At 43.2% G+C, this 20,746-nt stretch overlaps 1 protein-coding gene across 1 annotated transcript in view; it reads left to right on the top strand.

Moving 5' to 3' along the window:
* The window catches only part of kctd16b (potassium channel tetramerization domain containing 16b), a 77,565-nt gene extending 57,838 nt beyond the window's left edge, over window positions 1-19,727 (top strand). Inside the window, exon 2 of the mRNA XM_053848160.1 lies at window positions 14,399-19,727. Coding sequence (XP_053704135.1) covers window positions 14,399-14,862 — 464 coding nt within the window. The 3' untranslated portion in view covers window positions 14,863-19,727. The remainder of the gene's footprint in view (window positions 1-14,398) is intronic.
* The last annotated feature ends 1,019 nt before the right edge of the window (window positions 19,728-20,746 follow it).

The raw sequence follows: 20,746 nt of genomic DNA, 5'->3' as shown, positions 1-20,746 counted from the left end.
CGAAAGAAACATATCATGTACCTCGCCTTTAGAACACTCATTTTTATAGGCTTAGATTTACATCATGTTGGTCAAACTTTTATTTCGCTGAGCGCATTCATGTTTACACTTGCAGTTGTGAACTGCAACCTTCAGCTCTCGTTCGAACGGTTCGTATGACGCGGCTGGGACGAGGATCAGCACCTCTAAATTCGAAGCAATGGTTAAAAGGGTTTGGACTGTGTCCTTGCCTCAAGTGGAAAAGTTCAGGTAGCTCTGGGTCTTGTTCTCGAGTGGGGGAGTACGAGACTGGTCCACGATTCGGAACATACTTCAATCACACTATCGTACTGTTGTGTGTTAAAAAAGAGCTGAGCCAAGAGGCATCCATCAATCTTCGTCCCGACTCTCACCTGTGGTCATGAGATTTGGGTCATGATGGAAAGAACAAGGTGACGGGCGTCTCCCGTAGAGATAGGGTGAGCAATTCTCTCACCTGGGAGAGACTTGGAGTAGAGCTGCTGCTTCTTCATGTTGAGAAGAGCCAGCTGGGAGGAGACCAAGGGGTCGACCCAGGACCAGGTGGAGGGACTATATCTCTACATTGGCCTGGGACCTAGCAACAGCGAGGCGAGGATGGATGGCTCTAGACGCCATATTCTCTGAATCTAGTTGCCATATGAGAACCAAGTGTTCCAAACGCCAATATAACTCGTCCATCTGAGCTCCAAACATGCGTGAGCCAGATCCACTGCCAAGTGGGAGACACCATAGCAGGAAGTGGCCGAAGCAAACCCTATTCATTTCAGATTCAGTCAAAGCAACGACAAAAATAATGAGTTTCTGTCATAACTAAAGTAAGTTCATGAGTGAGGACTGTAGATGATGCATGAAGATTGTGGAGAGCAAGAAGGAGGGCGAGGAGCACCAAAGTTTCCCGAAGTTATTTTGGATCTCTCATGTTTTTTAAGAATGATAGCTTTAACATAGACAGCTTGGGCTTTTCTCCCGTCGTGTAGGTCTATAGAAGAGGATGAAATACAAGCGCCATATGGAGCTCTGTCAGGAAATTACACCACAACTTAATGAAGTGAGCCACTGCTCCTCGGCACCATCACACAACACCAGACTCATGAAGATGACGGAGAGCTTCAGCTGCTTTAGAAATCTCAGCCAGACAGAGCTTTTGCCGCCAATGACCGAGCAAACAGAAGATCAGGATGAAGAGTGGCAGCATGTTTCCTGATCCAAAGTCGTATTGCAAGTGGTATTTCCACAGCCAAAGTTTTCCACCTGCGCGTCACGCAGAGCGCACGCTGGGGCCACATTTTGTCTCGTCATTCAAAGAGAGAAAACAGATGTCGAGCCACAGAGCGGGGGATGTACCGACGCAAACTAACCCTTATGTCTCCTCAAAGAACCCCCTCTGGGGTTCCCTGATCTAACTCTGCGCATGTTGCCTGGCTTCCCCCTGCTGGGAACACTCCAGGTGAAGGATTACAGCAGCACTCTGTTTGCTCCTGACACTCCAGACTCGGGCACTTAACTTCAAGTGGATGCAGATTTGAGTTCTGCAGAGTCTGTTCTTTTCTTCTGCTTCATGGAGGACGCCGTTAAAGATTCATGAGGGTGCACTCTCGCATCCCTCTCGGCAGGAATACCCTGGAAAGCAAACCAGCAGACACGTGAGCACTGACTCCCCGCAACAAACACACTTGCTTTTAACCTTTTTTGACCTCCACCACATTATGAAATTAGATGAATGCTTTCGTATTTTAAGCATCTATTAATAAGGAAAATAATATGCATAAGGTAAATAAAACTAAGTCAGCTACCCCCAAAAATATTAATAGATATTTCATATATTTTTTAACTTCAAAACCGAGAAAAAAACAAAATGAATAAAGATAAATATTATATTTATATTATATTTATTTAATATATTAATTTGATATATTGCATTTTATTTAGGATTTTATTTTAAGATTTAATTTACTTCTCTGCTTCTATTTATTTGCATTCAGTTTTATTTATCTTTTATTACGCATTATGTTTTTGATTTCTTTTATATATTTCTTGGTTAATGTCATAAAAACATAGTACAACACAAAAAATAAAAATAACTACGAGATTATTGTACAAGGATGTTGCAGCACGTTCGGACAGCTCATTCATGAGCGGAATAAAGATGTCGCATGACACCTTTCCTCAGTGAAGATTTCATTTTTGAGCCTCCCCGTCGCTGTGAATCAGTGATATCTGAGTGGGCCTACGCTGTTCCTGGCAGTCCACCAGTCGCCCGAGAGATGCTTCAGACTTTCACAGACACTTCTCCGGGCCAAGAAGTGGCCATCCAAGTCAAAGCTCAAATGATCTGGCATCTGGCTCAACACTTTGGGGAATCAATTGCATGAATTGTTAAGTACAAATGGTCACCTGGGGGAAATGCCGTGGACTCTTCATATACTGTGGCGAGGCTTCTCTGCCAAACCTCAGTGAGGAGACGGAGCACGGCTCCGATCCCACGATAAAATGTGATTCAGGGAAGCGTCCAGCCGACGCTCTTGTCTGTGGCCGAGCCTCACTTCCTCGAGTGATTCATTTATCTCAGTGGTGTCCAACCACGGAGGCGCAATTGCCGGCTCATCCTTCATAAGCTCAAAAATAAAACGTCATTTTTATTCATGAATGTATTTAGATTTATTCATTGGATGCAGTCATTTAATTTAATCTAATTTTTTATTGGGTGAATAAAAGCATTAAAAGTAGATGTTTATGTTCATTCAATCCATAATAATTTTTCGTGTTTAGTGATTTATTTCTGTATGTAAATGTATTCTGAAGCAAAATATGAAGATAAAATCGCAAGCATTTTACAAAATAAATAGCAGTAAAAGTTGTCTTTATTGAAGAATTATTTGATATATTACCAAAAAATGTCCATATTTTACAAATTATTTTTCAGTAGTAGCTGATAACTCATTTAAGAGAAAACCAATAATTTTTCATAACAGTATTTACATTCCAATACATGAGTGGGAAACTAGCGATTGTTGCTGAAACACCCCTGAAAAAGCCACTTGCTCATGTGTGATATGTGCACGAGGGTGAAAGCAATGTGAGGTTGTGGAGACTCGGTGATGCAGCTGGCGACAAGTCACCGAGACGGACGAAGGATTTCGATCAAGAAAAGCAGGATCAAAGTGAGTCGAGAGCGTCGTGTGAGCAGAAGACAAAACCCCTGATCAGGAGCAAAGTAATGGACCACGCTGAAGTGACCGCCAATTGGTGCAATTTGTCCGAAAAGAGCGAGTCCCTGCTGTTGCCAGGGACTGTGTGAAGTGGAGAGGTGATGACTGACCACTCTGGTGCTGAGTGATTACGACCGGGCAGCTGTTTGCAGATCAGCAGTGGTTTGTTTATTTGGAGATCATCAGCCAGATGATTCACAAGTGGCTTCAGATTCCCCTCGCGCTCATCACTTCTGCAAACACTTGATCTCTAGCTCGTGCCTGGATTTGACCGCGGAGAGCTTTTTCATGGCTTATTGTCTTGGCAGATACTGCAGTCAGTGTTGCAGAGCAACACGTTCTCACCCTAAAGGCGGCGCTTAGGCGGCATCCTGACGTTTATCGGATCTTTTAGTGACAGTCTGAATGACCTGGTTATGGGGTCCAACATCTGAGGACCAGATATACGACGGCAAGCTAGTGGTAGCTAATGCTATTATATTATTGTTATTTTCCTGCTGATTGTTCTAGGCGGCTACCTGTTCTACCACAAAGTTCGGAAACTGCTGTCCGTCATGACTTGTGCACGTCTGCCAGCACTCAGACTCAAGCGAGAAGCTGACGGCTCAGCTCGGCTGAACATGACCGTCAGATTCGGAACAAGCCACCAGGAGACTCAAGGGCAGATGGAAAATACCAGCATCAGCCTGACCCAAAACAAGTTGCTATCTTCATTGGCTCCCAGATACAACCGGCCTTCCAAGGTCGCTCAACTCTCCTGGAAGTTTTGCAGACAAGACACTCCAGCCCCTCTTCCCATCCTATCACTGACTCTTCATCCCCGTTTTCAACGCCTTCTTTGGCCCCCACTCTGCCTCCCTCTCAGGTCGGAAAGGCAGCCTAGTTTGCGGCGCCCATTGTGGCAGCGGCTCCCCTCCCAATACCTGCACTGCAATACCGTACCCCTCTCACGAATGTGCAGTCCTTGAGTTCTGTTATGTCTCCGATGTTGCTCATGTGCTTGTTCAAATCTCACACTGTGGCACCCCCCTCACAGGAGCCTAGTTTGGGAGTTGCCTTTTTCTCCCCCCTCCTGCCTCGTGTTCTCTTTTCTCATCTATTTCATGTATGTCTACCTGGAAATGCTTTTTTTTTTTTTTTTTATTCAACGTCTGGCACTGCAGCACGTAGCAGCCCGGCATCTCGTACAAGAGTTACGGCAGCACAGCATCCCAGCATCTCACTCTCACACAGCCATCTACCAGTACAGCAGTACTTGTAACCCTCGCGTCGGCTATTTTGAATGGCCGCCCAATCCCGGTCGTAAGTCGGATGTTACTTGTAAAGCGAATCCAGATCCTGATCCTAAAAGCCAGTCACCATAAACGTGCGACGGGCTGATGAAGCTTCATGAAACAGTGTACTTATTTTCAGAGCACAGTAGGTGGCGCTCTCAGTTTAGAACTAGCTGTTCCAAACCAATGATTTTAGAGCAGAAAGTGCCATCTATAGTGATGAGGCTTCATGAAACAGTGTCTTCATTTTCAGAGCCCACTAGATGATGCCGAGCTATTTCAATGAAAACTCTAACTTTTCTAAACCAAGAGTTCCACCTACTGAGCTCTGAAAATAGTACAGTGTTTCATGAAGCCTCATCAGCCCACCACGACCATAAACACTAGAAAAAGTACAGAAGGTGTGGAGGGAAGGGTGGATAAAAAGGAGGCTTGACTATCGTTCCTTTCCTGGCAAGAAGAGTTTCCACCACTTTGTCTGGTGATCTCCTCTCATCGATTCTTTCCGAGACAAACTGTTTCTCCTTGTTGTGGAGATTAAAAACACTCAGATTTACTGCACTGCCGGCCTGCGAGGGAGGAAGTCAATCAACGACGGACGGGTGGAGAGACTAATGTGCTGCTCGGAGGGGAAGCCGCTGTCACTCTCGGGTATCAATCCTGAGAGAAGGCCAACACCTGCTGGGAGATTTAGAGTGCAGAAGCAGCAGCGCAGCGGTCAAACCCGCACCCTCGTGTAGGACGATGATCAGGCGTGATCAGGAGGCAGACGGGGAAACGCAGAGGCTGCATTCTTGTTATCTGTAGCGCCAGCCCTGCGAGGAGCGCAGGAATCGGCTTTGAAAGGGACGACTGGACAATCAGAATTTGCTGAATTTTATATGCGACAGCTGACGTCTTTGTCCAGAATTCACTCCCGGGTCCACAGACAGTTTAATCGATACCTGACCAACCGAGCGTCTTCAGCTGGACAGCTGAGATGTAAAGCAGCAGCTCCGACAAACAGCCACAGCGTCTTGTCCTTGAGCTTCTCTGAGTGTAAAAACGTGGGGAAAAAAAAACAATCAATCGTCGGCTTTAGTTTGCTACAGGACAGCGATTGTCATCGCGCAGAACATTTTCCAGACACGACGGCTTGATCAATTTTAGAGTTGAAATATCAACACACAGCCAGATAATAGTCGCTCAATCTCCCCAGATTGATTCTCGGCGTCGCCTCGCATCAGCGTCGATGCTCAAGGGTAGAACCGACTCTTTGTGTCGCTCACTTTGTTTGGCTGCGGTAGACTGAACACTCAATATTCTGATATTCGCCTTTCATTGAGATTGTAGTCACGCCGTTGGAGGCTGAGACGAATAAGAAATTTCAAAGTGGAATATTGTATCAAAGCAGTGGCAAAGTCTGTTATTTTGCGAACATGAGGTGCAGTGACTTTTGTCTTTTGAACCTTACGTTAAAAACGAATCCAGGGCTGCTCATTGCAGTGATCCGCGACGATGAAGCGCCTGCTATGAAGAGTTCACTGAGTGAGACGCCATAAACCACGTAACATTTGAACTTGTTTTTGCAGATGAATTTGCCTGAGCTCGGAGGGTATTTTCATGTCAGCTCAGTATCATTGGAACACTGCTGACCACAGAAGAGGGGCAGCTCCGACCCTCCATGGGCCTTTGATCCTTCACCTTGCATTGGTAGCTGTCAAGGGTTGCCATGGTGTCCCGACCCATGATTGTCAACAAATTCTGAGATCAGGTTGAGCGTCAGGGAGCGACCAGGAAGTGACCAGGAAGAGTGAGTTTAGGGAACAGACTCCAGTTCCCTTCAAATGAAATGAATAATGGATGGACAGAAGAGAGATAAATACCTTTCATCTTTGGACAAAGAGGCACAGACTTTCCTCTCCACAAAGACCCAGCTCAGCTCTTCTTAAGGAACAAAGGTTCAGGGTTCGCTACATCGCTGCAGGTCTTCAACTTCCTGGAAGTCCTCCTGTGGGATTAGCCTGTCCAGAATGCATCCAGACAAGACACAACTGGTGTTCTACTCTGAGTCTCTCTTGGATGGCAGAGCGTTTTATCTTAAGAGTGTGTGTGCGGCAAATATGAAATGCACAAGTTGAAATTCTGAGCGTCAACTTTTTGGCCAATCACAGCCCACTGACTTTTGACTTAAAACACGACTCGGGAGTCACTGGCGGAGTCTTGTACCTGTGGCCTTGGGTTTGAGTTAGAACATAGCTCAACTGATCGATGTAGAGATGCGTCTTTTGGCTCTTTCATAGCCATGACAGACCGTGACACTAGGACAGGTTCTCGTAGCCAGTGATGGATGAATGAGGCTTCATGAAACAGAGCTCAATAGGTGGCGCTCTCGCTTTAGAATGATTGTGAGGCCTCAGTGAAGTAGCTGTTCCAAACCAATGACTTTAGAGCAAAGAGTGTCATCTAGAGGGATCTGGAAATGAGGGCAGTGTTTCATGAAGCCTCATCAGCCCATCACTACTCATGACCACCCTGGACAAGCCACCCATTTCCAACTGAGAATCGAGCTGGTCTCAACCCTGAATATTCCAAGACCTGATCATAGATTCATCTTGACTGCAGCTTGTTTATCTCCATTAAACTGAATGCGACTGATAAAAATAGCGGGCGACAGGAAGCCGAAGATGGAGCATATGAAATGTTCAAACACCAATTATGGCTGTAAAGTAGCTGAAAAGGCAGCCCAATGTTTCAAGCAGCAAATGCATTATTCATTTATTTATCAAATATTTATTACTATGCAAAGGCCTGGAATTCCACCATACGTGGAGAAAAGGCTTTTTTTTTTTTTGCATCTTTAATGTCCGCCGAGTGACACATTAAACTACGGAGCAACATTAAGACATAGGTGGTTCGGCAGCCGAGGACAAACACGGAGGGAGAAGACATCTGTCACGCCGCGTCTCTGCTTCACCATCACTGCCACAGTGCAGGTTTCATGCTTATTTGCATATGCTCTTCCGAAGCCAGGGAAACTCATTTGCCCCTGCATTTTTGGCAATATTCGGAAAGTTGAAAGATCTTTGTGCAGATTTCTACCATTTATCCGGGTTCAGAAAAGTTTGCTCTGGTTTCCTCCCTCAATCAGGGATAGGTTGTTAATGTCTCTGAATTGCCTGCAGGTATGTGACTGGTTGTCTGTCTATAGGGGTCCTTTCCAGGGTGTCCCCTGCCTCTCACTCCAGGTAGCTGGGACGGACACGGGGACGTCCCAGGGCATCTTTACAACAGGTTATGACGGTGGAAAAAACGGTGTGCTGCATGGTGAAAGAAGGTCCATTGGTTTTTGTTGGGCGAACATCATTTATCACCACTGAGTAGACGGCCGGTGCCGAGAGGCGGCATGACAGAAATCAATCAGAGGGCAATCATCCCTACACTTCCACTGGTGCCGCGGCATGAGATGAATGCCAAGTCAAAGAGGTGAGGAGGGAGAAACAATGGCAGGAGAAAACTGCAATAGTCTCAATAGTCATATCCATATGAAGGCAAAGTAAGAGAGCAAAGACGTGGGGGATAGTGAGCCAACAGACGTCTTCGACTAAAACCTCCTGATAATCGGCTTAAAACTGTAATTCATTCATTTTGCAGGAGCAGCGACTCCTCCGCTCCAACAGGGGGCGCTCCACTTGGCCCCATTGCCACCACACATTCATCATAACCCAGCAAACATTGACGGTTTGGGGCGTGGCTTTGTACTCAAAGGCAGTGACTCACTTTGGATCAAGTGAGGAACTTTACAACCGTCTTGAACGTTGAAGAGGGATGATGAAACTCAACGCTTTCTCAATATTTATGAGTCAGGGCAAAGATTTGTGCCTCATGGGTGAATGAAACGACTCTTTAGGAAGTTTGAGGCTTCACATGTCGGGTGCATTTTACATCATCTGTATTCAGGCTGGATTTGAATGGGCGAATGGAAAGGAAGACTCGTATCTCACGGGTTAATAAACAGGTCCTTGTTGTGTATTAACAATGACCCGCAGTACATTTTAGACCAAACGAAACTACTGTATTGAGTTTTTTTGGATGAGATTCGTTCAGGCTCGTGATTTAATATAAAGATTTGTATACAAGTTTTGGCTGAGGATTTCAGAGAGTGAGTCAGTGGTGAGGCAGCGTTTGTTTATGACTCATGGGTTGATCTCTTGAACCGCTCCAAAAACTTGACGTGAGACTGTGACTCACGGGTTAATCGTGGCGTCTTTTTGTCGCTGGTCTCACCCTGACCTCATGTTTGCGGTGTTAAAGTCTGTTGTGCGACCAGCGTGATCAAAAGCGAATATGCTGTCAGCGTGCCAGGCAGCGGTCCAGGCTGACCGTGGCGCGAGCCTGGAGCCCCGCAGGTCGCTCCAAAGATAGCTCCGCCCTGGACCTTCCCGCTGAGATCAATGCTTCAGAGCCAGCGGCTGCTGTCAGAAGCATTGTGCTGTTCCACACGTGTGTCAGTGTCATTAGACTTCAGTCAGAGCTGCCCGCCCCCAGAGAAGCAACATGGGATCACATGAATCAGCCAGCACACAAGCAGGGACACGGGGAGAAAGTGCAAGTGAGCGGTGAAGGATGGCGGCCGGCGGCGAGGCCGACACCGCTGACACCTTCGATGACATGAGTGGAAGCCACCTGACACCAGCGCGTCTTTTTCCCACCCACGGGCGGACAAACACCAGTTTCAAGGCCGGTGTCACTTAGCAACTGAGGGATGACCACGAGTGTGTGGACTGGCACGTCGGCTCACTCTCGCAGAAACGCACCGCCGTTCATCACGTCAGTCCAGATGATGAACACGCCGTTCATGCCAGTTGCTGATGTGACCAGCTAAACCTGGAACTCACTGCAAAGTGTGCAAGACTGTCTTGTTTCCACTGCAAATTTAAAACTTTACTAATTTAGTCTGAACTAAATATGAGGGCAGCGAACCCACAAACCAGCAGGCACAGAGTTCAGATGTTTTGAAGCTGTTTTTGTGTGCAACATTAATTTCTATTTTTATCTATTTTCTTCCCCCCAATGGTTTTATATATATATATATGTATATATATATAGATAGATCGATATGTATGTATGTCATTATTATATATATATATATATATATATATATATATATATATATATATATACTGTATATTTTTTCAGTTGATGGTGTCGAAAGTTTTTTTTCCCCTCATTTTAGGTTTGTTTGACATTTATACAAACTTGAATATTTTTTTTTCTGTTTTTTTTTGTATTTAGAATATTTTATTGTATTACTTTTATTCCTGTCACTTGTGACAAAATGGAGCTCGGCTTGACGCTCTCAATATTCCTGTTGCGTTGTTGAATAAATCCACATAGAATCGTTCCTAAAGGTTTCAAGAGTTGGTGCCAAACAGTAAAAATGTAACACAAAAAGGGCATTGAAGCATCCGTATCATCCAAACAACAACGTATCGAAAGTTATCCAGAGAGATAGCAAGAGTGAGGTCAAAAAAACGTGGGGCTCCACTCTTACTTTTTCCAGACTGCCAGCTTCAGTGCCCTTACGGAAGCCCCAATGGGACTTAAGGTGTGCAGCAACTCAAAACTCAAAACTTCCACATCCTCCAACCCACCTCAAACCATTCAACTGATAAATGACAAACTATTCACTCAAATGAACAGGAAATACCCGCAAACAGGCCCTTCAATCTCTCCTTCCAAAATAATAAACCTATATTGTTATAAACTTCTGTTTTTAAATTAACTTAAACTATTTAACCAAAGTCAAAGGACTGCATCTCGGCTCCTACAACGTTTTTCTCTGCCTTTTATATTTATATTTTTTGTATTTATTTAGTTTTAATTTGATGTCATATTTCTCGGTTCTTTCAGTGAGAGGAAGTGCTGTGAATTCGGTGGAGGTGGACTCTGGCGGAGTCCTGAGTCGACTTCACGCACTTGTTCCCGTCGTCCTGCTTTTTAGGAAGACTTCCCGCCGCAAGCTTTCGCAAGAAACTTCACCAGGATTTGATTTCACTTTCAGTTGCTGCGGCAGGTCCCTGGGGCAGTTGGAGGATTCCTGAGTCAGATTTTTCTGCCAGTGAATCCTGCAGGGCGCCTGCCTTCATTTGCTGCTCTAATGATGCCCAGACGGATCTGAGTGGCGTGTTGCTAGCATGTGACCAGAATCTGAGTCACAGCAGGTCATCGCTAGCAGTTAGCGGCGTGTGTTAGCAGAGGCTTGAAACATGAGCTCCCCAGAGGGACTGCGGCGCATTTCCACATCATCTATACCAGGGGTTCTTCACCTTTCTGTTCTCAAGGTCAACCTTTTCCAGAACAACTGGGTCCAGGGCCCATTGAAGGAATAGAGCCGATTCATTGCTGTGATAACTGATTCATGATTTCAGAATTACTCATTTCATTTTTGGTCAATAACCATATACATGTTAACAAACCAAAACCTCGTGAAATGACATGAAACCATGTGATCAGCTCAGAGATATTTGTCATGGAAGAAGTCCAACCAACCATCAAATTTACTCAAGAAAAAATATGATGCAAACTGTTGAGAAAATTGGAAATACTGTACGTCATGAATGAAATTATGAATGAAATAAATATTGTAAAACAACATCTAAACATCCCACAATATTTTCTTTTCCATAAATAAACTCCAAAGACGATAAGTGTAAATGAAAGTATCGCTTCTCATTCATGTTAAAAACTGCTCCAACAGGTGAACAGTGTTTACTGTTGAGGGTGACATCACTTTCTTTATCATTTTTTTCTTTTCAAGAACTTCTCCATAGTTGGTAACTATCACAAGTCAGTTCAGTGACACACTACTGCCACCATTTGTGGCAAGTGCATTAAAACTGAGTGTCCCACAGCGCAGAGGTGTAAAACTAAAAAACTTTAAGCGGCCTTCTAGGGGGCGCTGGCGGCCCTCAGCCCTATGGTTAAGGATCACTGCTCTATGCGATCAATAACCAAGGTCTTTCTGAGTGCAAATGTTTGCCCAAATTCAGCCTCTCAGGTTCCAGCCCAGCCTCTGCAGACCTGGAGAGTCGTGTGTCTTTAACCCCCCCGACCCCGTGATGGACTCCCGTCTTCACAAGCCAAGCCTCAGAAAGACTCAATAAACCGTCACCGCAGCAACTAGGGGCAGCATTATGAGTCTTTCTCAGTCGCTCACATTAGCAGCCATTTAATACGTCTCCAAGTGTCGAGTGACTTCCTCTCCAGCTTGTCACCAACTGTGAGGAGGAAGTCAAAATAATGAATCTCCAGAGTGGAGCTCGCACGGATCCTCGATACCTGCGAGATAAATCACTGTCGCGGTGGAGAGCCGGCGGCGCTGGATAGCATTAGTTAACACACTGCTTTAATCAGCGCGTCACACACTCACGAGCGCAGGCACCTAAAGAGTCACCCAGGCCTTGCCTCACTCATTCTGTTGGCTGCTGGAAGAACACATACATTTTTATTCATTTATTTTGTGAGACAACAATGATGAGCATGCAAAACCTCAATCTCTGCCCACTGAGTAAAAGGTCCCGCTTCTGTGGACAGTAAAGTTTTAGTGGAATGTTTCTTTAAAATAGTTGAGAACAAATTCATTCATTGGTTTAGTTTTACAGCTTACTTTTTCCACATTTATTTTATTTTATTTTATTTTATTTTATTACATGAATCCTGATTATAGTGCTAGTATTTTGTTTTGTCATTTTAATACATACTCAGTTGGATCAGATTTATTATTATTGTTATTATTATTATTATTATTAATAATAATAACAATGATAATTATAATAATAACAATAATAATAATAATACATATGTTTAGTGCTATTAATGTTGTTGTTGTTATAATTTAAAAAATATTTATTTATTCAGTAAACTTCATTCTATGGCACCTGTTATCCTTTCAGAAGATTAATAAACAAAACTTAAAAAGAAAAATATGCAGATTGACCTAAATAGTTTTTCAGGTTTGCCCAGTTTATTTACCTCAATACAATATGACTTTACTGCATATTTATTCTGAAAAATCAGGCCTGAAAACACAACCATTGGAATTTACATTTTATTCATTTTACAGTGCAGAAAAAAATTGAGCATTAAAAAACGACACAAATTCATTTATAAGCTAATGGAAGTTATAAAACGTTGTAGTATGTCTTTTTTTTACTACTTTTTTACAAAATAATTTGTTAAAAAAAGATGTATATCGATTCAGCCCGTGAGGATTTTTTTCCGGCTGTTGTGACACTTTCCTCAATCATCTGTATTATTTTGGAACTTATGACTATGATTTTCAAGTATTTATTTTTCTAGTGTCTAAGTTCAAGAAGGCTAAAAACGCCCCCCACCATCTACAGAATCATTGTTTCCCTCCCAAACCATTTGCTGATATACAACTTAAAAGAGGTTGTAAATATCAGAGCTTCTGGTGAGATGGTTCTAAACACGTGGTACGAGCCTGTAATGACGCATCTTCAAGAGCTGAACTTCTCTGGTTTTACTAGCAGAAGGTGTGTGTTATCTGTGGCATATCTCCAGCTCCCTCTTCAAGTTCACCCACCAACTCGCCGAGGACAGAGCAGCCGCACCACTCGCTACAGGAAACGGCCATTTATTTTTCATACTAACTCCCTGAATAATTGAAGCAGTATCTGTAGCGGATGGACTCTTCCCTGTTCAGAGAGGAAAGAGATCAAACCCCCCTGAGGCCGACGCCGTGCCCTCAGTCAGGCCCCGCCCACCAGCGCCACCGCTTCTCATCCCAGTTCTGTTCTTCAAGGAACATTTCTTTTCATGTAGCGAGCGGCGTTCACATCAAACAGTCTGATGCGAGCGACTAAAAATAATGCAGCTAAATATAAATGAATCCTTCTCCACCTCTGGTCCTGGAGCTGCAGAGAGTGAGAGCTTGGCTTGTTCATCTCTGTCACTATTCATGAAGTGCTCTCCACAAGACGTGGCGGAATGTAGTTGTCAGAACATGACACTGTGACAAAGCAGACTCTGTTATGCATATCGATGGAATTTTTAAAATCATATTTATTTTTAATATTTTTTACACCTTAGCTATGCATTTTTACAGAAAGGGTTGTGTACTTTTTCCCATAATAATATTTTACTGGTGGCAAAATGTGATTTTATTTATTTATTTATTAAAAGTTTTATGTTTTTTCCACATGTACTGACTTCCTGTTTTCCAAGTTTGATTTATTATTCTTCTTCTTTTAAGTGGCAAATGATATTTCATTTATATATATATATATATATATATATATATATATATATATATATATATATATATATATATATATATATATATATATATATATATATTTTAAAGTATTTTCCCTCATCTTAATCTGAATGGAAAGTTTTAATTCTTTTAGTTGAATCTTTATTTTAGTGGTGCGTTTCTATCGATCTATTTACATTTTATTTACTACTTTTTTCTCACATACATTTCATTAACGCCGCTTCATCCGTCTGAATAAATTTGTGATCATTTCATCTCATCATTTTGGGATCCACGCCGGACCCAGCTTATCAAACAGGTGCAGCGTGAGCTGCTTCCTCCTCTCCTCCTTGTTCCCTCGAGGGCCCTCACTGACACTGAATCCAGCTGAAACACCTCCAGTCCATTTAAGGCGTTTTACCTTCCCTGCTTGTAGTCTGAGCGGCGGAATTGTTTTATGTGACAGGTTGTTCCAAACCCACTTGTCAGTCGCTGATCCTAACTTTGTTGTGGATGATGACTGATTCCGACTCTGCTCCTTTGTTATCTGTATTTAGACGCTGCCTTTTATCTGCTGCTCACTCATTTATTCCTCCCTTCTTCTTCAAGTGAAGTCTCGGCTTGTCTTCTCCCAGGTGGTGCGTCGCGCTGGTCGTCGCCTCCCTGCGACTGCTGCTGCAAGAACCACAAAGGAGACGGCGAGGGCGAGAGCGGCACCTCCTTCAACGAGCTCTCCACGTCCAGCTCCGAGAGCCAGTCGGAAGCGGGCTCGCCTCAGGGGACGGTCATATGCGGGCCGGTGAGCCGGCAGTCGCACCCCCACGCCAAGGTGCAGACTCTAGACCGGCCCATCAAAAAGGGCCCGGTCGCCATGCTCCAGCAGGCGGAGCAGCGGCGGAAGAGCGATCTGCTGCGCACGCTCACGTCCAGCTCGCGGGACACCAGCACCTGCAAGAAGAGGGCGGCCAAGGAGAAGCTGACGGTGGAGGAGGAGCTGGAGAGGTGCATCCAAGACTTCCGCAAGATCAAGATCCCCGAGAGGTTCCCCGAGCGGAAGTACATGTGGCAAGCCGATCTGTTGCGGAAGTACCGCCTCTGAGCGGCGAGGGAGCCGCTGCCAGGCCAAGGATCTGTTTACAAGCTTTTTGATCAAAAATCGGGAGAATTATCGAAGCATATACCAGACTGTTGATACCTGTCACGTGTATGTGTGTGTACCTAGACTAGTATGTGCTGTACTTTGCTGAATGCTTTGAATTATTTATCTCTCCGGACCAAATCAGTTCGTCTGTGTGTGGCGGGGTCACGCTCCTCCAAACACTGCAATTCACCATTATTCCAGCAAAGGGAATCGCAGAAGGTACAATTTGAGTCGGGAAAAAAAAGAAGCAGTGATTGTGTGTGTTTGTGAATGTGTGTGTAATATGGCCGTGTTCTCTCCCCGGTGGCCCAGAGGTCACAGATAAATCTGCATCATTAATAATTCATGGCTCCTGACAGGGCTCCCTCTATAAATACACCAGCGCTCTCTGCTGCCGTAAACAGAGTCGGTGGATTAGTCAAATTTTAGGAAACAATCCTGGACTCCCACGGTCATATTCCGCCGTCTAATATCGGCGGTGTTGGAGATGTGACCACGACTTTCTTGAAGGAGAGTTTGCAAGTGTGTAAGTGTAGTACAGCGCTGTGCTGCGTCCAAACGTACAAGCGTCACTGTGAACGAATCACAAGGTTAGCGACAGCACACACAAAAGACGAGCTTTAACACTTGAGTTTTTGCTTTCAAACTCAGTTTTGTGCAGTAAATTCACTTGGGTCCCAATTCAATTATTTGTAGCCCAAATAAAGAGACATGAAAGTTGAGATTAGCAACGTCGGATTTTGTTTTCAAGGTTGAATATGGAGGACACGTTTAGAATGGTGTTTTTAAATCCACCACAAGTATCCTTAAAAACAAAACCCCAAAAGTCCTGGATCTAAATGAGAAAAATGGTCCAATACGAAGGATCCTTTAAAGAAGTTCCTGGACCACGACGGCAATCTGGATCACTCAAAAATAATTCCTTGTCCCATTGTTTCCAGAAAATTTCATCCAAATCTGTACATAACTTTTATTTTGAAACAAACAGACAAACGCCATTGAAAACATAACCTCCTTGGCGAAGGTAAAAATACAAACACTTAAGATCTGGAGATTCAGATTCCAAACAATACATCAACAACCGACATGTTTGATGTAACATTGATCTCCAGTGTGGAACCAGAAGGAGCCTCTGGGGTCATGCAGAGGGATTAAATTCCTGTGGTATCCAGGGAATACAAAGCTAATATCTACCACGGGTTGATATCAGTTACTGATGGAGGAGGAAGGCACCAACCTCTGGCCTGAAAACTTACCTCCATTCAATGTCTTCAACATACTGTCACACAAACTACTTCCTTTGCTCGTACACCTGCCATCCGACCTGCGCTAACAGCGAGTCGAACACACCTTTCAAAACCTGCATTCTGAACTCTGTGGTTTCTTCAATGACGTTACAATACATGGATTTTTTATGCTGCTACAATATTGAACCTTTTGTCGAGAGGCAGCAGCTGAGACCTGTGGCGTTGGAACTTCAGACACGCAGGTGAAAACAACGCATTAATGTCAATAAAAGACGTGAGGAGTTCATGATTCAGGTTCAGAACATTGCCCAGTTTGTTTCATGAGTCAGTCTCCATGCTGGACCCCGTTTTCAATAGTAGTTTAGAAGTGATCTTCATGCACCACTGACCTTTCTACGGTGCAGACTGCACCACTGCACCCGCAGCTTATAGACGACGGCGGCTCATGTATGAACAAGATCTATTTTCCTTCTTAAATTTAGTGGTTGGGCTCTGTAGTCTGGAATTTACAATAGCCCAACTTACCTGCCTGGCGACGACCAAAAACCTAGCTACCTACCTTCCTTCCCAATGCACCTACAGTACCTACTTTCTGCCCTAAAAACCTGGCTTCCCAGCTGCCACTGAAGTAAGTCAGTCTACTTTCCCACTAACCACTGTCAAAATCGCTGTGTATTTATCCCCAAACTACTGTCACTTACGCATTCAAACGTGCGTGTATATTCATGTTAACATCACGATCCAGCTCAACCTGATCATCTCAAAAGTTGCCTCAGAAAGTAAGTAAAAAAAAAACACCCTTTCATTTGCAGTTAATATAACAGCTGGAAAAACAGAGCGATGCATCGGTGCAACAACAATGATGGATCACACCTGACCACAGTCGTTTGTGAACTCGTCTCTATGAGCCGGCGGTGTTTGCTGCTCTGGTTCCCGGGGACCGGCGCTAATTTAATTCTGAGAATCTTGTCTTGTTGTGTAGAGCCTGTAGCGCTGAGCGAGGAGATTTATAGCGCACACATCACTGTCAGCACAACTTTGGAATCACAACAAATAAAACTGTTACTTGTCATCCGCCATCATCTTCGGCCAGCTAAGCTAAACTGGGGAACCTTGAAAGACGGATCAGAACTCGACTCTTTTGAGGAACCGTGGCTCCTGATACGGTCCGCCAGAAGTTCCGGGACTGGAACCGGATGTTAGAAACAACGCATGTGCAAGGTCTACGAATTGCGTTTACTGGTTATATTGCATAAAGTCGTGTTTTTTTTTTAATAGTTGTTAAAATATATATTATATTTGACAGTGAAATCTGGAAATTATACATTTTTACGCTCATGCGTAAGTACGATCTGCCTCATGTGGTCGCTGGAAATAATGGTGCTGGAGCAGGAAGTTACGAACTAACCGGTTTATTGTTGATGCATCTGCGCACCAGTAAACATGCAATTATGTCAATTCATTATTTTTTATGATTAAAATAATAATCAATATTTGTCATTGTATTGCTTCTGATACAATACAGAGTGTATGGGAAACATTTCTCCTAGAATTTGTTTCATATTGATTTAAAAGGAGCAGGAGTGAACTCATCGGCCCCTGAACAAGGTTTACGTCAACCGTGGTGCGGCGCTTGAGTCCGTTTATGTTGTTGGATTAAAAAAAAACAAAAAAAAAACAGAATATCATATAAAACATACAATTTCTTAATCTAGACTCTAGAAGTAAAAAAAAATTAATAAGTAAAAAAAACTGCACAATATAACCGTGGACGCATGCGCTTACCAGTAAACGTCAGTTGGTAAAACATGCACAATTTCCGGTTCCAGTCGCGGAATTTCCGGCGGACCGCATCAGGCCGGCGGACCACATCAGGCAGTGACACCTCTACACCACGTCCTACTTAGCCACTCATGCTAAGCTAAGCCATGAGGCGTGCTACTTCCGAGATCAAAAACACTCAACTTACTCAGTATATAAAAACATTGAGGGGTGTAATTTGTGGGCGTCCAACATTCTGATACTCCTGTTAAACATGAATCAGAAAATGTCAGGAAAACAGAAGGCAGTAATGCTAAACAAGTTAGCATGCGCTACACATTGTTATCGTAGAACTGAAAGATAAATGTGCTTGTAGCGTCAAGTCTGAGAAGGTTAATCTAATGTTTTAAAAATGGACCTTGTTGCCTCCATCTTTTCATTGTCGCCTCGACGACACGGCACGACTGCATCACATGGCAAAAGCTCAACAAATGTGTATAGAAATCATAGGCAACTAAACAGCACGTGTTTATCTTCAAGCAGATGTTATAAAACGGCTCAGAATAGAAGCGTAAAATCCCAAACAGACTTTTCCTGAGAGCCAAAACAAGACGTTATTTATGTAAATAGCATTTGTGCTCTTATCCTTATCTCAGTTGAAGCACAACCCTGCCTGCCACTTTATGAGTAAATATAAAGATTTATTTATCAGAGCTGAATCGGTGAGGGAGGTCGTAGTATGATCGACACCCGGCGGCCTTCTCGACGAGACCACAGCTTAGTTTGCACATGTATAAAAGAAACACAGACAGGAAAGGACGTTTTGAAATCACTTCACACGCACCACACAGCCACAAGTGTCTGAGCGGGAGCTGCAGAGCGATTCCAACTGGCTGAGGAGAATCTTAGCCTGAGCGAGTGAGTGACTTGGCTGTCCCCGAGGTGAGGCCAGCGTCCTCCAGTGCGTGAGCTGCTAGCTTCCTCACGTCGCCGCGGACCGGCCACGAAAGAAAAGGTTGTCCGTTTTGATGTATTCTGTTCGAGCACAAAAAAGGAAAATACATTGTGAGCATGTTGGTATATTAAAAAAAAAAAACTGCAAACGTTTCTGTTTTTGTGTCAAAACCGATATATAGCACATAAAAAAAGAGATAAGCACAGATGTGTCGATAGTGATTTTCTTTCCTTTATTTTGGAACGAGAGGATGAAAATAAAACAATGCCTTTATCTATAGATGACTCTTAAATTACTCTCCGGTTATGAAGATGAATGTGAGTCCGTGGTGAGAGTCGTCCTGTATTCCAGGTGTAACGTCACGTGACTGCATCTGCTTTTAGACATCTTTAGATACAAGACGGAGATAGCATTTTTGGAAATGTATGATTACAAACAATAAACAGACATTGTGTAAAGTCATTTTTGGGTTGAATTATTCGGGGTGACATGTTTTGGTTGCAGTTTTGGGGTGAGGTTCGGGTTGTTGAAACGGCGGACTGACTTATTCTGGCATGGTTTTCTTTGATACTTCGTCCCGAATTAAAGCATGAAATCTTGAGAAGAAGAAGCTCGACACTGAGGCAGCCGTCGATAAAGGCTACAAAAGGGTCTTAAATCATTTCAAAGCAGCAGACTTGTCCGTCAAAAACCTGCGGTTGATGTGGCTGACGGAGAAGCGGCAGTGTGAAGCCGCCAGCCACTTACTCTTGATTTGACTGGGCACTTACTCAACATTTCCTGAGCTACATTCTGGGTGAAATAAGTGCAGTAATATTTGACTTTTTCTTTCCAAGAAAAAAAATAAATAGTGATAAAAATATAAGAAAAATAATAGTAATAGTAATAATGGTAATATTAATAAAAGAAAAAAAAAGTTTTTTTTAATGGCATGGATTAATGTTATTTTAATGAATTTATAAATGTAATATCCACGTAAAATAAATCAGGAAATACAGAATGTACTTAACTTCTGCCTCTACATACAGAGTACTGGAACCCTCATGAATATTAATTGCAGCTGTCTAAACAAAGATATACACGATGGTATTAATGTCAAATGAATTATTAATATATTATATGAGACAATTAAATAAAATAAGAAAATGTATACAAATAATATAAGTAAATAGTAAACAAAAAATTTATAATAAAAATTTGTAAAAAAAAAAAAAATAGTAGAATCATTACATAGCGGAAAAATAATTGAATGGTACATGAAAAATAAATGAATAATAATTTTAAAATAAAATAAAACTCATTTCTTATTTGTGAATTAACATCTCGAAGGAATGATATTAAATGAAAAATGCACATATGCACAAAATAAATATGATATAAATGCAAAAATATCACAATATAAAACAGTAGAAACGTCTTATAAAGGATGAAATGGAAAGAAAAAATATAATGAAAGGAGTCAAATCTGTGACAGGATATTGCTTCTAGCACAGTGAAAATAATAAATTTGGCCGAAGGAAGGTGCGATACGATCTATATCCAGTCAACATGCCTCTAATTCCTGCTGCTTTTCAGATGTCTTTGCTGTATCAGGATTATCCGGGTGGTGAACTCTTGCTGAGCGTCTCACAACACACAACACGAGGGGATGGATAAATATCATTTGAAAGTCAGAATCAGAAGTTGGAGGAAAGTTTGCGCTCGCGATCGCACAGAGGTCTTAAAATAGCTACAAGGAAAACAGCGCCGCGTCTTGTCAAGATTAGACGTGGCGGGCCTGGAGAGCTGACCCCAGCTGCTGATGAAAAGCTGATAAAACCAGGTGAGGGTGGGAGTCAGCGCTGGCTAAATGTGTAAGCGATCGCTGAGAAGGAGTGGA

The sequence above is a fragment of the Synchiropus splendidus genome, chromosome 17 (assembly GCF_027744825.2).
Source record: "Synchiropus splendidus isolate RoL2022-P1 chromosome 17, RoL_Sspl_1.0, whole genome shotgun sequence".
Taxonomy (NCBI): Eukaryota; Metazoa; Chordata; class Actinopteri; order Syngnathiformes; family Callionymidae; genus Synchiropus; species Synchiropus splendidus.
Note: the sequence above shows the minus strand (reverse complement) of the source record. Positions and strands in the feature narration are given on the sequence as shown.